Source organism: Anopheles darlingi, chromosome 2 (genome assembly GCF_943734745.1).
Source record: "Anopheles darlingi chromosome 2, idAnoDarlMG_H_01, whole genome shotgun sequence".
Classification (NCBI taxonomy): Eukaryota; Metazoa; Arthropoda; class Insecta; order Diptera; family Culicidae; genus Anopheles; species Anopheles darlingi.
The window spans coordinates 68588557-68603927 of NC_064874.1; the positions used below are offsets into that span (position 1 = coordinate 68588557).

Below are 15371 nucleotides of genomic sequence, written 5' to 3' on the forward strand. Positions count from 1 at the left end.
ACACGATATCACGATGGCAGCTCCACAAACATCAAACACCAATGCACCCCACCAAACGGGGGGTGAGCAAACTTATGAATAAGCAACCGCATTCCTATCAACCTTTCCCAGCCGCTCGTCTGAGGCGTCAGCTGCATCTACTGATGCCAATATGTTACACAAGTCAAAAAACGCATCAAACAAATCATCAACAAACGGTCAACAGTCCTGCCAACAGGCACACTACGGGTCTTTGCCAGTGACGCATAGCCGGGCGTTCGCCCTACGGTGCCCCGTCCTGACAGTTCCTGGTTCTCGCTAAACCCACGGTAGCTTGAAAGTATCGACTGTTCTCTGTCACCGCGGAATGTCGCGCCATGTTGATGGGCGAGAGAGTTTTCACTACACTTTAGCGCCGATCGATGCGACGCGTAGCACGATTGACATTCTCGCAGGGTGGTGGGGTGGCCCATAAACTATTCTACATTATTATTGATCACACTCGCGTCACATCACTATGACTCACTATGGCGGACGACACAGATGCTGGTAGCTGCATTGTAGCCGTTAGAAGAAGATGCACCACGACGCGAAGAAGCGTTGTTAGAACACGAACGAAGGCACGAAGGCACGATAAGGTTTCGAACCGAAGCTTCGACGGCTGGCACACCGCGACACTCGCAAAGGAAGATGGTAGGTACTGTGCTTGTGTACTCTGTAATTGATTAAATCCAACTAAACTGAAACTGCGGCAAAATTCCCATTAAATACTGCGCGCGACAATGCCACGCGGTTGACTGATCCGTCGGTGCCGATCGCAATAACCTCATCGCCATGCACGCATACACCATGATCACGGGAATGCAGGCATGATGGCGGTGTGGAAATAGTGCGCGTCCTTCCCCTTTTGCGAGCGTGGAGCGCGAGCTGCGAAAAAATATGACAGTAAAAAATTTATGTTTATTGCCCTTCGAAGACCACCGACAAACACTCATCCATCCGACTGCAGACCCACCGTGATGCGCCGTGGGTCGATCACATCCGCGCATCAGCGGTCGGGCGGTTGCTCTCTTCGTGGGAATGCCACTTATGGTGGGACCCCTGGATGGTCGCGGTGGTCGTTGTCGTAGGTTTTTAAGGATAATTGCGCACAATCGTTTCTGCCCAAAGCGGTATGCGATTCGGTGTCGGTGCGCTTCCTTCTCGCTACCGCTGCTGCCGCTGGCGCCACCTCATCCGTCGCCGCAAGCGCCCGATCGATCGATGGATGAGTGATCGCTGGATGGCGGGGATCGAAATTCGGTTGCTAGGTCTACGGGGGGGCTTCATCGATTGTCACTCTCCCTATGCCAGCCCCGTACTTAAACCTCACTCAAGGCCGTTGAAGGCCGCTAGGCCGGACGATTGTGAAGGCCGGATAGCATAGCCGGATAGTTTGTTCGCATCGCACACCGGCGCAAGCTGGTGTTGGTTGGAGAAGTAGAAAGCAGATGTGCTCCTGCTGCTGTTGCTGCTGCCGCTGCTTGCTCGATGATGCTACCTCCTAGATCATGGTTGATGGTTCCGGTACAGATTCTGAACGGTGCCCGCGATGGTGCATCATAAAGTTGCAGCCAGAACAATGCAGAAGGCACCAATTTTAACACTTTTTTTTATTGCTTTATTTACATATAAGGCAAATGAGGGGAAGAGTGAGATGTGCTGCGGTTTTATGGGCCATAAAATCGTCCGGAATCATCGATGGAACAGCCCTGGATGAGTATTTATTCAAATCCGGATTCGCAACAGCCGCGTTCTCACCTTCCGGTCCGAAGCGAAAGTCTGACGGTGTGTGGCAATGTCACTCGCAACCGGCAATCATCGCGAAGCATGCTGAATCGGTTGATTGTCATTTGACAAGGTAAGCCTACCGACCGGAAGGTGATGCGTGTTCGGATGGAATCGGGAAGTAGCGTGGTGTGACCTTATTGAATTAGTGTTACGCTACCCAAGGGTTCATCGGAATGGATGTCGTACAATTCGTCAATGTGTACCCCCCCAGGACTGGGCGACCAGGGGGAAGGGAACATGGAATTACACTTTGGGTGCTTGAGAAGATTTGTGTGTGAAGGGGCGCCAAATGGCAGATATTGCCCATCAATCTTTTGATCCTTGAGCCGTACGTTACTTTCGGAATGGCGATGATGGTGAGGATGCTTGCTCCGAAGGATCGAAAGTTGTATCGCCAAATGCTGGTGCGTATATGATACGGAGCACTCAACACGTCACTGGAACGAGGGGATTTTAGTGCATGAATGTTTTTTCGGGAAGGTCAAGTGTTGGTGTGGGGGAATGGGTGTCTTTGGAACGCTACCGTGGGTTGCAGATGAAACTATATTCATGTTTTGTGCAGCAGAAACCGAAAGCTGGAGAGGAATCTACATGATTCGCACGAGACAAGCCATCAATCGTGTAAGTGAAGTGAAGATCATAAAATCTATTATTTATTTTACAGAAACAATCTCCTTTTGGCAATTCATAGGCAGGTTTTTACGTTTTGGCTATTTGGCATTTAAAATGACATTTTCTAAATTTTATTTATAAAACTGGTTAGTGATCAAAACGAGAAAAAACATTTTTTTATATAAGGTCACGGCTAGCTTATATGTTTGTTACATTTGAAAACATTTCTTCGGTCTTTGCGAATAGTCTTCCATTAGAAATGCTAATTATGGCTTTAAACTGTGTGCCAAAGTGTGTGCAAGCGGTTAAACAGTAGAATTGGCGACGTTTTGTTATCAAATCCTGCCGCCATTAGAACCCTTTTGAACCTTAGTAAGATCAAAATGTTGTCGAAATGTTGTCAATCCTCAGCTACTATTTTTTGTTAGTTTGCAAATTCGGACAGTGTATTTAAGCGGGTGAACGTGTATTAATGTTCACCCACTCATTCAGCACTAAAAGCTACATTTAATAATGTAACACGGATTAAAGAACCCCGAAAGAGATCCGTTGGATGCAAATTTGTTTTATTCGCCTGGAATTATGCAATGTAAAGCCTGTTTCAGTTAGAATCCGGCGGCACGGAATAGGTCAAAGGACGTGAAAAAGAGAAAACCGTAATTTTAAATGATTTTTTACTGTCGTTTGGGAAAACAATTCTTGCAAATTTTTCATAATTCTTATATATGTATTTTCAAGCTTTTATTTTGACATTTTTCTTTGCACAATACCAAGGAGCAGGTCATTTGCGCTGTTGTTGCAGCACATTGCCTTTTCAGTCCGTTTTTTAACATTTCTGATGCATTTGTGAAGTTTCTTGTTGATAACTGTCCAATATAACATCGATGGAACGAAAATCTAGACAATTTTATGGATTGATAATTTGTATGAAATCTAAAAAAGTACTGCATCCTTGCTGCAAGGACAGCTACACAAATCAGACCAAATTTGCACAGGATGATTGGTGGATGAATAAAGTACAAAATACTTTTCTTTAAACACTCTTATTTGTACAAATTTTGAATAGTTTTTGCTCAAACTGCTAAAATATTTCATTTGTCGCCACAGTTGCAACGACATATTGATTGTTGAGACATTATTGAGCAATTGTCAGTAGTTGGTTTCTTCTCCCTTTTATTACTTGCGAATTCAGTTTAAGTGCATATTACCTACACGTTGATCACTGATATGTTTGACAATATGGTTTAAAAGCAATGAAAAAGATATATTTATTTGAATCTCAGGTTTATAAAAAATCATTTTCTTTAGTAGCGCAGCCGATGAGCGGTGTATTGCTAACGCCAGTTTTTTCATTTGCATGTAGAACCTTTTTCATTTTGCTCGTTATGGTTCGCGCAAATATATATCCAAACCTGAGTGGTTAATTCGGTTGGGATGCCAAATATCTCAAAAGTCTTTCGATACCTGGAGGAACCTTGGCAACGTGACCATCCTAAGAATGTAAAAAAAAAAATGGAAAGAAATTGAATTTTCCAGATAAGGCGACGTCAGGGTACGATCATGTGAACGAACCTCCGGCCGGAAGCCATTGCCATCAACTGTGTAGTTCACACGATACAATTCTCCTTCATCGCCTGCGAACTGATAGTAGCCTTGCGAGTGAATTTTTTCGACTGTCGTACCAGAATTCTCGATGCGACCAGTTTCCTCCGCTGCGATGCCATTCTCTCTCTGATAGCTGCGGGTGTACGGAAAGCATTCGTTAATCGAGAATCCCAATCGCCTCTCGTAGTCCATACCCACATGTAATGATATCCATTCTCTTCAATCTGATTTTCCAAGCGAACAGTTTTCCATCCACCCACGGGCGGTTGCGGTACTATCCTGTACATTCTTGGTACGTTAGGCGGAGGTGTGCTGAATGGGCGTATCGCTGAAAGCACTGTTTCCGGTTTCGTTGTTCCACTCTCGACACCTGTGGTTCCACCAATTCTAGAGTCTTCGTGTCCACCACTACTTCTAGTGTTTCTGGTCTCATTACCAGCCTTTTCCTCGATGTGTTTGTACTTATTATCAATGTGAACGTATCGTCCATCATTTCCCGGTACGTAGCGACCATCGCTTCGGCCAATGTAACGGCCATCATTTCGGTTAAAGTAGCGTCCATCGTTCCGGTTGTAGTACCGAGAATCACTAGGATACCGGTACGGGTTGTACGGATACTGTGCATATCTTCCATCAACGTACGGATTGTAGCGTGGCCTCTGCGTCGTTAGTTCCGCCGGCGATGGTCTATATTTACCATCATTCTGTCCATAACCCAGTGCCAACAGACTACCAAAGCACAACAAAACCTGCAAAAACAATGATCGTACTACAGACTTTTAACGACAAACTACTCTCGACTCTCACCAGACGGATACACATCTTCACAACACTTTCTACGTCAGCAGCAGTACTACACTTGCGCCGTTTATCGCAGTTACTCTATTACTGCAGCAATCGAACACATCTTCTTTTTATATATCTACAACCAGCACGCACCAGGTAGAAGCAAAGCAATGGAAGTTTAGGACCGTAGTACAACAGTTACAGCACCCCTCCGATAAGTTCGAGGTGCGACATATTTCACAGGAAAGATGAATTTATTTGATGAGATAGAAATGCAAATTTGCAACCACTGTACACCGTGGCAGGCGTAATTGTGCGAAGCGAAATGTTCTTTCCAACATTTCCGCCACGCATGACTACTCCCTCCCTCGAAAGGTGCTTTGATAGCGCTCGATATGATAGAAAGATGCATCCGTGGAGAGCGGTAGATCAAAGTTATGAACAATACAAGCGATGTTGTTCGCGCGCTGTCGTGGGCGGAATGAATATGAAAATATATCCATGTTTTGTTCAGTGAAACTGAAAGTTTGGAGGATCCACTGTGGATCGTACTAGACAAGTCAATAATTTGAATTAATAAGTGAAAAATATCATAAAACATTCAATCAACTCTACAAAAACATTCGCTTTTTGACAATTACCATCCATAGACAAGTCTTCTCGGTTTAGGCTCTGGTCAGTATACATAAATAAACAGACAATTTTTGGATGGTAATAAAAAATAAACAAAAACAGATTATCGTGTTCGGAAAATTTGCTATTGAAGGTAGTTCTATTAGAATAGAAGAAAAATTGACACATCTGTCGGTAGAACTCTAAACCTGATGGCGAAAGCAGTGAAGCTACTCCGTTCTGGTGTATGAGCGTCCAAAGAACGTTACTGTTTTTGGAACATACATCATGCAGCGCTTTACGGACACTGGCAACTTCTGATCCGGCATCTATAACATCTTGGTTTTATTCAGCAACAATTAGAGCAGCGAAAGCTGGCTCAGTTCCGAACGGCGAGCACACTAAGCGAGATGAAGATGTAAAGGTTGCTGAAGAGAAATACCGAGATAAAAGTGTCACGAAAACTATCGGGATAAAGAACACGAGAAAAGGATTAGACTTGCAAAGAATTCTGACTTTAAGGTATGTGGCAAAGTGTGTGCAAGCGTTTAGCAGAAGGCAGCCAGATTCGGTACGTACTTCCTATACTTTGCTTTCAGATTTGTTTGACAATATGTCTCCTAAAGCGTTCAACAAACTCTATACCCATTTTCCCCTTATGTCTATAATCGATCATTTTCTTTACGAGCTCAACTGACAAACGGTGCATCGGTAACGCCAGATACGTATGTAAAAAGGTTTTGTTTATTATTTTCTTTAATATAGTTCTTGCATTTAGAATATTTTATTTATTTTCATTGCCCTCTTTATCTATTCGCGCCAATGTGTATTCAAGCCCAAATGTTTACTTCGGTTGGGATGCCAAATACTTCAGAAGCTTTTCAATTGCTGGAGGTACCTTGGGAATATGATCACCCTAAGAAATAGGAAAATAATGAATGAAATTGAATTTCCAAGAAAACTGGGATACGAATAACAAGTGAACGAACCTGCGGCAGAAAACCATTGCCATCGGCTACATAATCGACACGATAGAGCACTCCATCATCTCCAACGTACTGATAGAAACCTTGCGAACGTAGTCCTTCTCCTGCCGTACCCTTATCCTCGATGCGCCCAGCTTCCTCCGCCAGAATGCCATTCTCGGTTTCAAAGCTGTTGGTGTACGCGTACAAACATTCGTTAATCGAGAATCCCAATCGCCTCTCGCAGGCCATACTTACATGTAATGATAACCATCGTTTTCAACCTGATTTTCCAAGCGAACAATTTTCCATCCATCTGCGGATGCCTTCGGTGCTACCCTGGCCTGTACCGTTCTGGCCAGAGTAGGAACCGGCGTAGTGACGGGGACTGGGGCCGGAACTACTGCCGGTTTGGTTGTTCCACTGTCGTCACCATTGGTTCCACCAATTCTGGACACTCCGAGTCCACCACCAGCACCACCACCAGCACCACCACTGCCTCCCTGATTTCCGGCCCCACTACCAGCATTCCCTTCGATGTGTTTGTACTTATTGTCTACGTGAACGTATCGTCCATCATTGCCTGGTACGTAGCGACCATCGTTTCGACCAATGTAACGGCCATCATTTCGGTTAAAGTAGCGTCCATCGTTCCGGTTGTAGTACCGGGAATCACTAGGATAGCGGTACGGGTTGTACGGATACTGTACATATCTTCCATCAATGTACGGATTGTAGCGTGGTCTCTGCGTCGTTAGCTCCGCCGGCGATGGTCTATATTTACCATCATTCTGCCCATAACTCAGTGCCAACAGGCTACCAAAGCACAACAGAACCTGCCAAAACAATTATCGTACTTCAGACTTTTAACAACAAATTACTTTCGACTCTCACCAGACGGATACGCATCTTTGCAACACTTTCTACGTCAGCAGCAGTAGTGCACTTTCGCCGTTTATTGCAGTTACTCTATTACTGCAGCAATCGAACACATCTTCTTTTTATATATCAACAACCAGCACGCACCAGGTAGCAGCAATGGAGGATGTTTAGGACTGTAGTACAACAGTTGCAGCACCCCTCCGATAAGTTCGAGGTGCGACATATTTCACAGGAAAGATGAATTTATTTGATGAGATAGAAATGCAAATTTGCAACCACTGTACACCGTGGCAGGCGTAATTGTGCGAAGCGAAATGTTCTTTCCAACATTTCCGCCACGCATGACTACTCCCTCCCTCGAAAGGTGCTTCGATAGCGCTCGATATGATCGAAAGACGCATCCGTGGAGAACGGTAGATCAAAGTTATGAAGAATATGATCGATATTGTGCCATAATGCCAATTGACAAACCAGATCTCGGTGCATGCTGTGCTTCGTTCGCGGGTGCTCGTGCGCTCATAAAATGTGTTAAAATAATGCTGTGCTGTACAACAGGACCTGTTAACGTGTTGTCGTGGTTTCGATTGCATCACTGCCAGGTTTGGTCAGTTGTTCCAAGAACGTCGATGAGAACAGATGGTAGCGGCAGTGCGTCCGGGAATTTTACTTCTCCTTTAGCACCAACAGCTTCTGAATAGCTCGCAGAAACCGTTGTCGTCATCGGAACAAAATGTCAAAAGAAGAAACGGTACCAACGATGGTGACGATAAACGTGAGCCAGCGATCAGCCAAAACCTCTCCGGGGGCCTTACGTTACTACAGCGCGTATCGTTGCGTAGTATTCCTGCGAAGGGGCGGGACGGGAAGAATGATACGTCCAGTGGCTATTTTTAACAGAACACATCTTCAAACAAACAAAACTGTTCCACACGTCGTTGTCCTCGTCGTCGTCGTCGTCGTGCGCCCACGCTTGCGGATTAAGTTTCCAAGTGGTCGGACCACCCCCGGTCCACTCCCTCCCAGACATTAGACAACCCCTCAACCGGTTCGGAACCGATTCAAGGTTGGACAAGATTTCACGGTCCCGCCCGCGAAGCGCTCATCTTCGGCTCATCCGGCAGCCGGCACTGTCTTTCGGCACTGTTTAGCATACCGATCGATGATGACCGAGAGACCGGACCGAATCGAAGGCCTACGAGGCCATTTCGTCATCACATCGCCAACCCACGCTGCTGCTGCTGGTGGCGCACAATCGGAGCCGAATCGGATGCTGCATCCCAATCGAATCGAGTCACCGAGTGGAGCGACAACAAACAGGCAACACGAGGAACACAGAAACACAGAAAAAAAGAAGCCTTTCTGGGTCAAACCGTGCAGCCATGATACGTTGCAGCACAAGGTAATGCATAACATTAAAGCCGACGAGTCGCCGTGGCAAGGCCGATAGCCGGAATCAATGACATTCGCGGTTTGGATGCGGTTTTGGACCTCAGATAACGAGAAGAACACACGACGGAAAAAAACGGGAAACCAACCGCAGCGCAGTGGCAGCTCCCGAATTGTTTGCATAAATGAAGATCATCATCTTGAGATTCAACAAACATGGCACAGCAAAATCACAAACACTCGTGCGCGCGTGTCAATGTCAAGTTCAAGCAGGTCCAAGAGGAATCCCAAAGTCCGCCTTCCGACACCGTACGACGAATGAATGAACTAAAATCGAGGGCGAAAGTGTAATTTGATAACGAAACGAAGCAACGAAACGAAAGACCTGGTTGGAAGCGACGAACCCCATCGGCAAGTAAGTAATGGGCCATCATTTCTGTTGGAATTCATCAAACAAAAATTCGGGGTCAGATTTTTGTGTGTCCTTTTTTTTTATTATCTGCTTTCATCAATCATCTCACTCGCTCGCTGACGGAAACGGAATGACTAGCTGGCAGCCAAGGCAGCCCGGAATATCGGTATCACTAAACTTATCGCTTACTGGCTCCGCTACTGGAGCTACCCCTCACTTGTTCCGGCTAAGGTTGGCCAGCAGTCGCAGTGCACGCTCGATCGCTTCCGGGATCGGTGGTGGCGTCGGCAGATGGTCACCCTGTGGCTGGAATCCGTTCTCGTCCGCGATGTACTGAACGCTGATCAGATTACCCTCGGGATCGGTGTACGAGTACTGTCCTTGGGCGACCTATGTTTTACCGAGGATCAGAGCAGAGCAGAGATAGTAAACAAATTCTTCGGACCGGTGGAAGCAGTTTGTTGGCTTACCTGTGCCTGTTCATCGCCAACGTTCTTCAGGGTGCCCTGTTCGGCGGCCGTAATACCGTTCGATGTTTCGTACGCGTACTGGTAGGTGCCATCGGGATTGACTTCCGCGTCCTGTCGCAGCACTACCGCATCCTTGTCGGCTGCCACACACACACTCACTGCCAGCACCATCAGCACACCGACGGTAATCTGCAAGCAGATGCAAAACGTGGTAAAAAAGGGACACGATTTTAAAGATGCACTTCACGCGGTTCACTTCACTTCTCGCACACACGCACGCACCTTCCTGTTCATGCTGACCACCATGATCACTGTTGTTTCCTGTTCTAGACAACACACGACGAAGAAGGAACTAGCACTGCCACTGTTGCTGCTGCTGCTGCTGCTGCTGCTACTGCTGCACGTTGGAATCTAAATCTGACAACGGACCGCGACAAGGCGTTGGCTATTTATATCGATTCCGACGATCGCCGCTAGGCCGCATCTCCTTCTTCTCGCTTGGTTGATGTCTTCTCCTCTTCTGCAGCGTTTCGGATCCGGATCGGCTGTGTCCTAGCAAATCACCACCACCATCAGCAGCAGCAGCAGCAGCAGCAGCAGTCGTCGTACGCGTTTCTAAACGGATCCATCCGGTGTTTGGCCACCACGAGATCGCACGCATGAGATGAGCGCGCCCAGAAACAACAGAAAAGAGAAAGAACGAGAGAGAGAGAGAGAGAGAGAGAGAGAGAGAGAGAGCAAGAGAGGGACGACTCATCACTACCATCAACAGCAGCAGCAACAACAACAACCGTAGCATCAAAAAAACACGTTCTTCGTTAGACAAAATTTGCATAAATTTCAACGACACCTCCCCCTCGAACGAAACAGTCGGAAGATTTTCTGATTACCCCCGGCCGGTGGCCACGCCGGGGCAAGGTGGGTTCGCATGGTTGTCGCCGTCCGTAGTCGCCGACAGCATTGCATCATTGCCGCGTGGAGCGTGTGGTGGTCTGGGCCTGGTCCGGGCAGCAGCACATGAACATGGACATTACGGTTCAGAATCTCAGCGTTTTCGAGCCCCGGTGAGGATGCCACGCGGTTCGGTGATAGAATCGTCATCGCGCGACGTGGGACCGGGCCACCGACCGCGTTCGTTACCTTCCGGTGGTGCTGATTAAGCTGTACCGTTTTTTATCATGCTCGAGATGATCATTTCCTGTCAGAATGCCGAACGGCGAACAAGCGTTGGCTAAGGAATTTCATTTCATGTTTTCGGCGTCTATACCTTATTATATGTTACAGATTACGAGCGATCTGTTCACTCAAATCACAACATTTCGATGTAAAAATGTATTGACGACCACGACGATCAAGTTGCTTTTATGGCTCGCCACACCTTAGGGCTCGCAGGTTTACGATCCTTGGCGGCAAATTGATCCTCGCGCCACATCCTGGAGCGCGCAGGTGATCCAGCCGGTGGCAGGCATGGCTACCGACGATGGCAAAGGGGTGGCTGTCAGCAAAAGCAAAAACCACCGAGGTAACGCCCATCGTGAACGTTCTGCGCGGTGGTTCATGAATATTGATGTTTGGCCGGTGGCCATCAATGTTAGCGATGCTGTGGCCGTGGCGGGCGGCATAATCAAAACAATTCATAAACACCGCATTGACCGGGACGGGAATTTGGTTCGTGCTGAAATTCATGCCATGCCAGCACACACCGAACGCCCGATTCGCGATTATTAGTGAGAGAAACAAATTATGGCATAAGAATCATTCTGCGTCCGCCTCATCCGCTCGCTGGCGGACATTGAGCATTGAGCAGGTGATCTATGTAATCGAGCACGGTACGGCGCCAGGCGACGGGGTCTCCCGGGGGCCCTGGGACCGATGATTCGTTCATTCATCCACCACGGTTGGGGTGGTCGCTCGCGATGATGCTACTTACCTTGGGGCGTTTGCTGGCTGGAAGGCTACGTTTGGAGTCGCGCAGTTTTCGAGTTTTTTTTTTTATTGCTGCCCGGGGGTTATTTATGCGATCTTTATGGGCGAAACCAGACACTCTCGCGTGTGACGGGAGGGGAAGACGGTGACGACGACGACGACGAAGGGGGTGGCATACACAAGACAAAAAAGGAAATCCAATCGAACGATGAGTGATTAGTTTAATGGCAGGACAAAGAACGACGACGGAAATTGACGGGATGGTTGCTGGCTGGCGTTGATGCTGCCGCACGACACGATCAAGGCGTGTGCGATGGTGTGAGACCACCATCGATATGCTGACCGATGACACTGAAGAAGACGAGGAAGAAGACGAGGAAGAAGACAAGGAATCCGAGGTGGTGGTTCTAATCAACGTTTTTGATAAATCAGACAAAACGTTTGCGGCGCGGAAATCAGCGGCGGCCACGACGGTGGAGATCCGGAGACAAACGCTGCGTTAAACGGATAACAGCATGTTTTATGTGAACATTAGCAGCATCTTTTCTTGTAGTTTTTTTTTGTTTTTGTATTTTTCTTTTTCTTTTATTATTACAAAATTCTTAAAGACTAAATGTTAAATCGCGCGCGTACTTCGAGGTGGCTGGCCATGATAGCAACACTAATAGTAAAGAATCTTTCATTTGGCTGTCATTCGGCGAGTTGCGAAACATTATTTTACGATGCACAGTCACGATAGCAACCTTGTTTTGTCGCTCTTAAACACATATCAACAACGCAACAAGACGAAAACTTATACGAACGGTGCTTACGTCACTCCTTTTTGACAGTTCTTAACAGCAAAATTTCCAACCGAGCTGGAAATCGATCGTAAAGAAAGTTGCCTTCATCTTATCCGTACTCCGGCACGATAGCAACGTTTATTTCAATCTTCTTTTTGACAGTTACTTAACGTAAAGTTTGCTATCGTTGCCAGACACCTTTACGTTCTTACGGCGATGAATGAGTGAAGTTGATGATTGGTAATCAGTGTTGCAGCGAAGAAAAAAAAAGCCCCTTCGAGTGACACGGACGCACCTAGTACCTTCGTTTGGACGCATCATCGTTATTCGGTGGCAGGCTGGCCAGGTACTCGAGTGCTCGCTGGATGGCCGGTGGGATCGGTGGTGGCGTCGGCAGATGGTCACCGAGCGGCTGGAACCCATTCTCGTCGGCGATGTACTGGACGCGTATCAACTGACCATCGGGCGCCGTGTACGAGTACTCACCTTGGGCCACCTGCCAATCCGTGCGCAAATGCGAGAGAGAGAGCAAGAGAAAATGGAAGAGAGAGAGAGATGCTGGTTAGTTGTGCCTCGATCGATCGGTGGCTTCTTCACATTTGACCTTCTTGTACGAGGCGTAGGCTCGGGACCGCGCAACCTCACCTCGTGCTTGTGCACACACAGACACACACCGCACGCAAAAGTATCCATTAATTACTCATCATCGGTGTGCGCGTGAAGTGCGTGTCCGTTTGGTGATGAGCATCTCAGGCACCAGCCGCACTGTGACACGCATGCCGGATCGTTCGTTCGATCGATCGATCTGCACGCGTGATACTCAACCAGCGAGCCAGCCAGCTAGTGAGCCAACCAGTGAGCGATGGATTAATAAATAAATAAATATCTTCTGCATCTGGCTTTGGCGCGTAAGTAACGGCCGGTAAATGCCACGTGCATGGTCGCGGGCGGGCGGGCGGACAGGCGGCCGGGCACGCTTCATTTACGGCTCTTGTGCAACGCCGGATAACCATCGAACATCATCGAGTGGCTGCGAGTATTATGTTTACCGGCGGCCACTGGCAACACACTGGCCGATTGATGACTCGACGGCCGTTTTGCGATCCTTCTAAGGCGGCCAGGACTAGGGACAGGGACAGGGACAGGGTAGGGTATCCGCATCGCGCATGAACGCGCTTCTCGGAGGACGCCACCGTTAAGCCGTTGACAAAGTGGTGCGAGCGAGCGAGCGAACGAGCGAGTCACCCACAACCGACTGGACTGGTGATTCCGGGCAGCAAGGAAGCCAATTAACCTTTCTGATGTGGCGCATGGCACTCCGGGTAAGGCTCACCGTCCGACATTATGCAACCGGGAGCGCCAGTGAGAGACAGAGCTTTTTGGAATCGGATCCTGTCTCCTGATCGATCATAAGCCTGGGGTCCGGGACCGGGGCCGGGCCCGGTATCGGTGGCTAAAATGTCGCCTTCCCGTTCCGTTCCGTTCCATCATCAGCGCGGCGAGGTTACACGGGGCGCGGGGGTGCGCTGTCATTCCAGTGCGCGCGGTCTCTGATCTCTGATCGGGTCACCAAAAATCAACCAACCAACCCCGCACCCGATGACACGGTAACCCGATGAGACCAAAGTGGCTTTGATTTGGAGAATGTCTGTCCTGCACTCACTCACTCCGAGGGGCGACTCCGTGGCACGTTCGGGGTCGAAAGAAGGGCCCGCGCGTTGATGATGGTGCGCTTTGAGGAATCCGTTTGAGCGTTTGAAGAGCCCGTTTTGATTAATGGAGTATAGTTGGTGCAGCTGGCGGGAGGACGCGCAATTACGGGCGAGGGGGGTAACGAGGTGCCGGGGCGAGGTGTTGCTAAATGGTTGACGCCATAGATTCGATCGGAATGGACGAATTCGGTTGACGATCATTTCGATTCAAATGTTATGCAACGAGCAGAAGATGGAACGTTGAATGTGCGTCTTCATAACGCGTGGGAATGGCCGAGAGTTAGTGAACCGTGAGGAATACTTGCAACTGGCAGGATTAAGGTAATAAAAAGAATATTTATACATTTAAGGACCCTATTCTGGCAGATCGAGAACGATCGTCTACGGCAATGATAATTCGTGTTTTTGTTTATGCCCTCGACATCGATATAGACCAGATGTCTTGAAGATCCTTTTTGCAGTCGTTTTGCTTTTTTTAAAAGAAATTTTACTAGTATAATAGATGAATATTTGATGCTAAATAATGTATTGAAACGTTTTAAACACAAATTGAATCTTATTTAAATTTTTCGAAAATCGTTCACAAAATTGACGAACGCGAGTGAAACTTATTAGGTGTTAATTTTTGCTCCGGGAGATCGTTAAAAAAAGATTCTTAACTTGTTTTGTTAACAGTTGGTAATTTGTTTAGTTTTTAACTGAACAAACCAAGAGTGTCTCGAAGATCATTTTATTTGGAATTTCATTATCTTCAATTTTGTTGTTGAAGCATATTTGCCCATGATTGGATTTGGAAATCAGTTCTATTGGAACACTTTCAGTATTGCAATATTTGTATGTTTTTAAAAAATATTCAAAAAATATACAAAAATACTATTTCTTCTATATTCCGCTCAAGATGTACAGAGAATGTCTTTACTGTATCACATGGAACGAAGAAGTTAGACAGATGCACCACTACTCTACACATTCTCGCCATTCCCGCCTTACCTGTGCTTCCTGCTCAGTGCCGGGATTTTTAAGAAAACCTTGCTCCTCGGCCACTATCCCGTTGCCCGTTTCGTAGCTCCAGCTGTAGCTCCCATCCGGATTCACTTCTTGCTCCTGGCGAATGATGGGAATCGGCTCAGTAGCCGGTCCCTGCGGTGCACACTCTACCACCACCAGCAGCACGGCACTAAGAAGGATCTAAGCAGAAGAGGAAGCAACCACCGTTAGTCATAAACCACGGCACAACCAGCAGCGATTGGATTGTACGTCACGTCGAAAGGGCACTTACAATGAACCTCATGATTCTACACAACGCACACACCAAACACACACACACACGCTAATCACCGAAAACGAACTACAGTGTTCGATCCTTTCCGATATCTCTTTTAACCTTTCTCACACTTTGCGTTGTCCGATCC

General features: G+C 47.4%; 5 protein-coding genes across 6 annotated transcripts in view; all 5 read right to left on the reverse strand.

The window, feature by feature from the left end:
• Positions 1–723, reverse strand: part of LOC125952400 (uncharacterized) — a 3254-nt gene extending 2531 nt beyond the window's left edge. For both annotated transcript variants that reach the window (XM_049681852.1, XM_049681851.1), the window contains exon 1: positions 506–723. In XM_049681852.1, the coding sequence (XP_049537809.1) occupies positions 506–538 (33 nt within the window). In that variant the 5' untranslated portion in view covers positions 539–723. The remainder of the gene's footprint in view (positions 1–505) is intronic.
• Positions 724–3194: 2471 nt separating this feature from the next.
• Positions 3195–4905, reverse strand: LOC125952401 (larval cuticle protein LCP-30-like). The gene is made up of 4 exons (XM_049681853.1): positions 4834–4905; positions 4225–4775; positions 3994–4159; positions 3195–3913 (listed from the first exon to the last, which is right to left on the reverse strand). The coding sequence occupies exons 1-4, from the start codon at positions 4846–4848 to the stop codon at positions 3842–3844; spliced, it is 804 nt and encodes a 267-aa protein (XP_049537810.1). The 5' UTR covers positions 4849–4905; the 3' UTR covers positions 3195–3841.
• A 1228-nt stretch (positions 4906–6133) lies between these two features.
• On the reverse strand, positions 6134–7357 carry LOC125952399 (larval cuticle protein LCP-30-like). The gene is made up of 4 exons (XM_049681850.1): positions 7284–7357; positions 6648–7225; positions 6414–6579; positions 6134–6340 (listed from the first exon to the last, which is right to left on the reverse strand). Exons 1-4 carry the CDS (start codon positions 7296–7298, stop codon positions 6269–6271), a joined length of 831 nt encoding a protein of 276 aa, XP_049537807.1. The 5' UTR covers positions 7299–7357; the 3' UTR covers positions 6134–6268.
• A 1787-nt stretch (positions 7358–9144) lies between these two features.
• Positions 9145–10094, reverse strand: LOC125952438 (endocuticle structural glycoprotein SgAbd-3-like). Its single transcript, XM_049681899.1, has 3 exons — positions 9822–10094; positions 9540–9728; positions 9145–9459 (listed from the first exon to the last, which is right to left on the reverse strand). The coding sequence occupies exons 1-3, from the start codon at positions 9843–9845 to the stop codon at positions 9283–9285; spliced, it is 390 nt and encodes a 129-aa protein (XP_049537856.1). The 5' UTR covers positions 9846–10094; the 3' UTR covers positions 9145–9282.
• Positions 10095–12026: 1932 nt separating this feature from the next.
• On the reverse strand, positions 12027–15371 carry LOC125952433 (endocuticle structural glycoprotein ABD-4-like). The gene is made up of 3 exons (XM_049681894.1): positions 15239–15371; positions 14950–15147; positions 12027–12743 (listed from the first exon to the last, which is right to left on the reverse strand). Exons 1-3 carry the CDS (start codon positions 15248–15250, stop codon positions 12543–12545), a joined length of 411 nt encoding a protein of 136 aa, XP_049537851.1. The 5' UTR covers positions 15251–15371; the 3' UTR covers positions 12027–12542.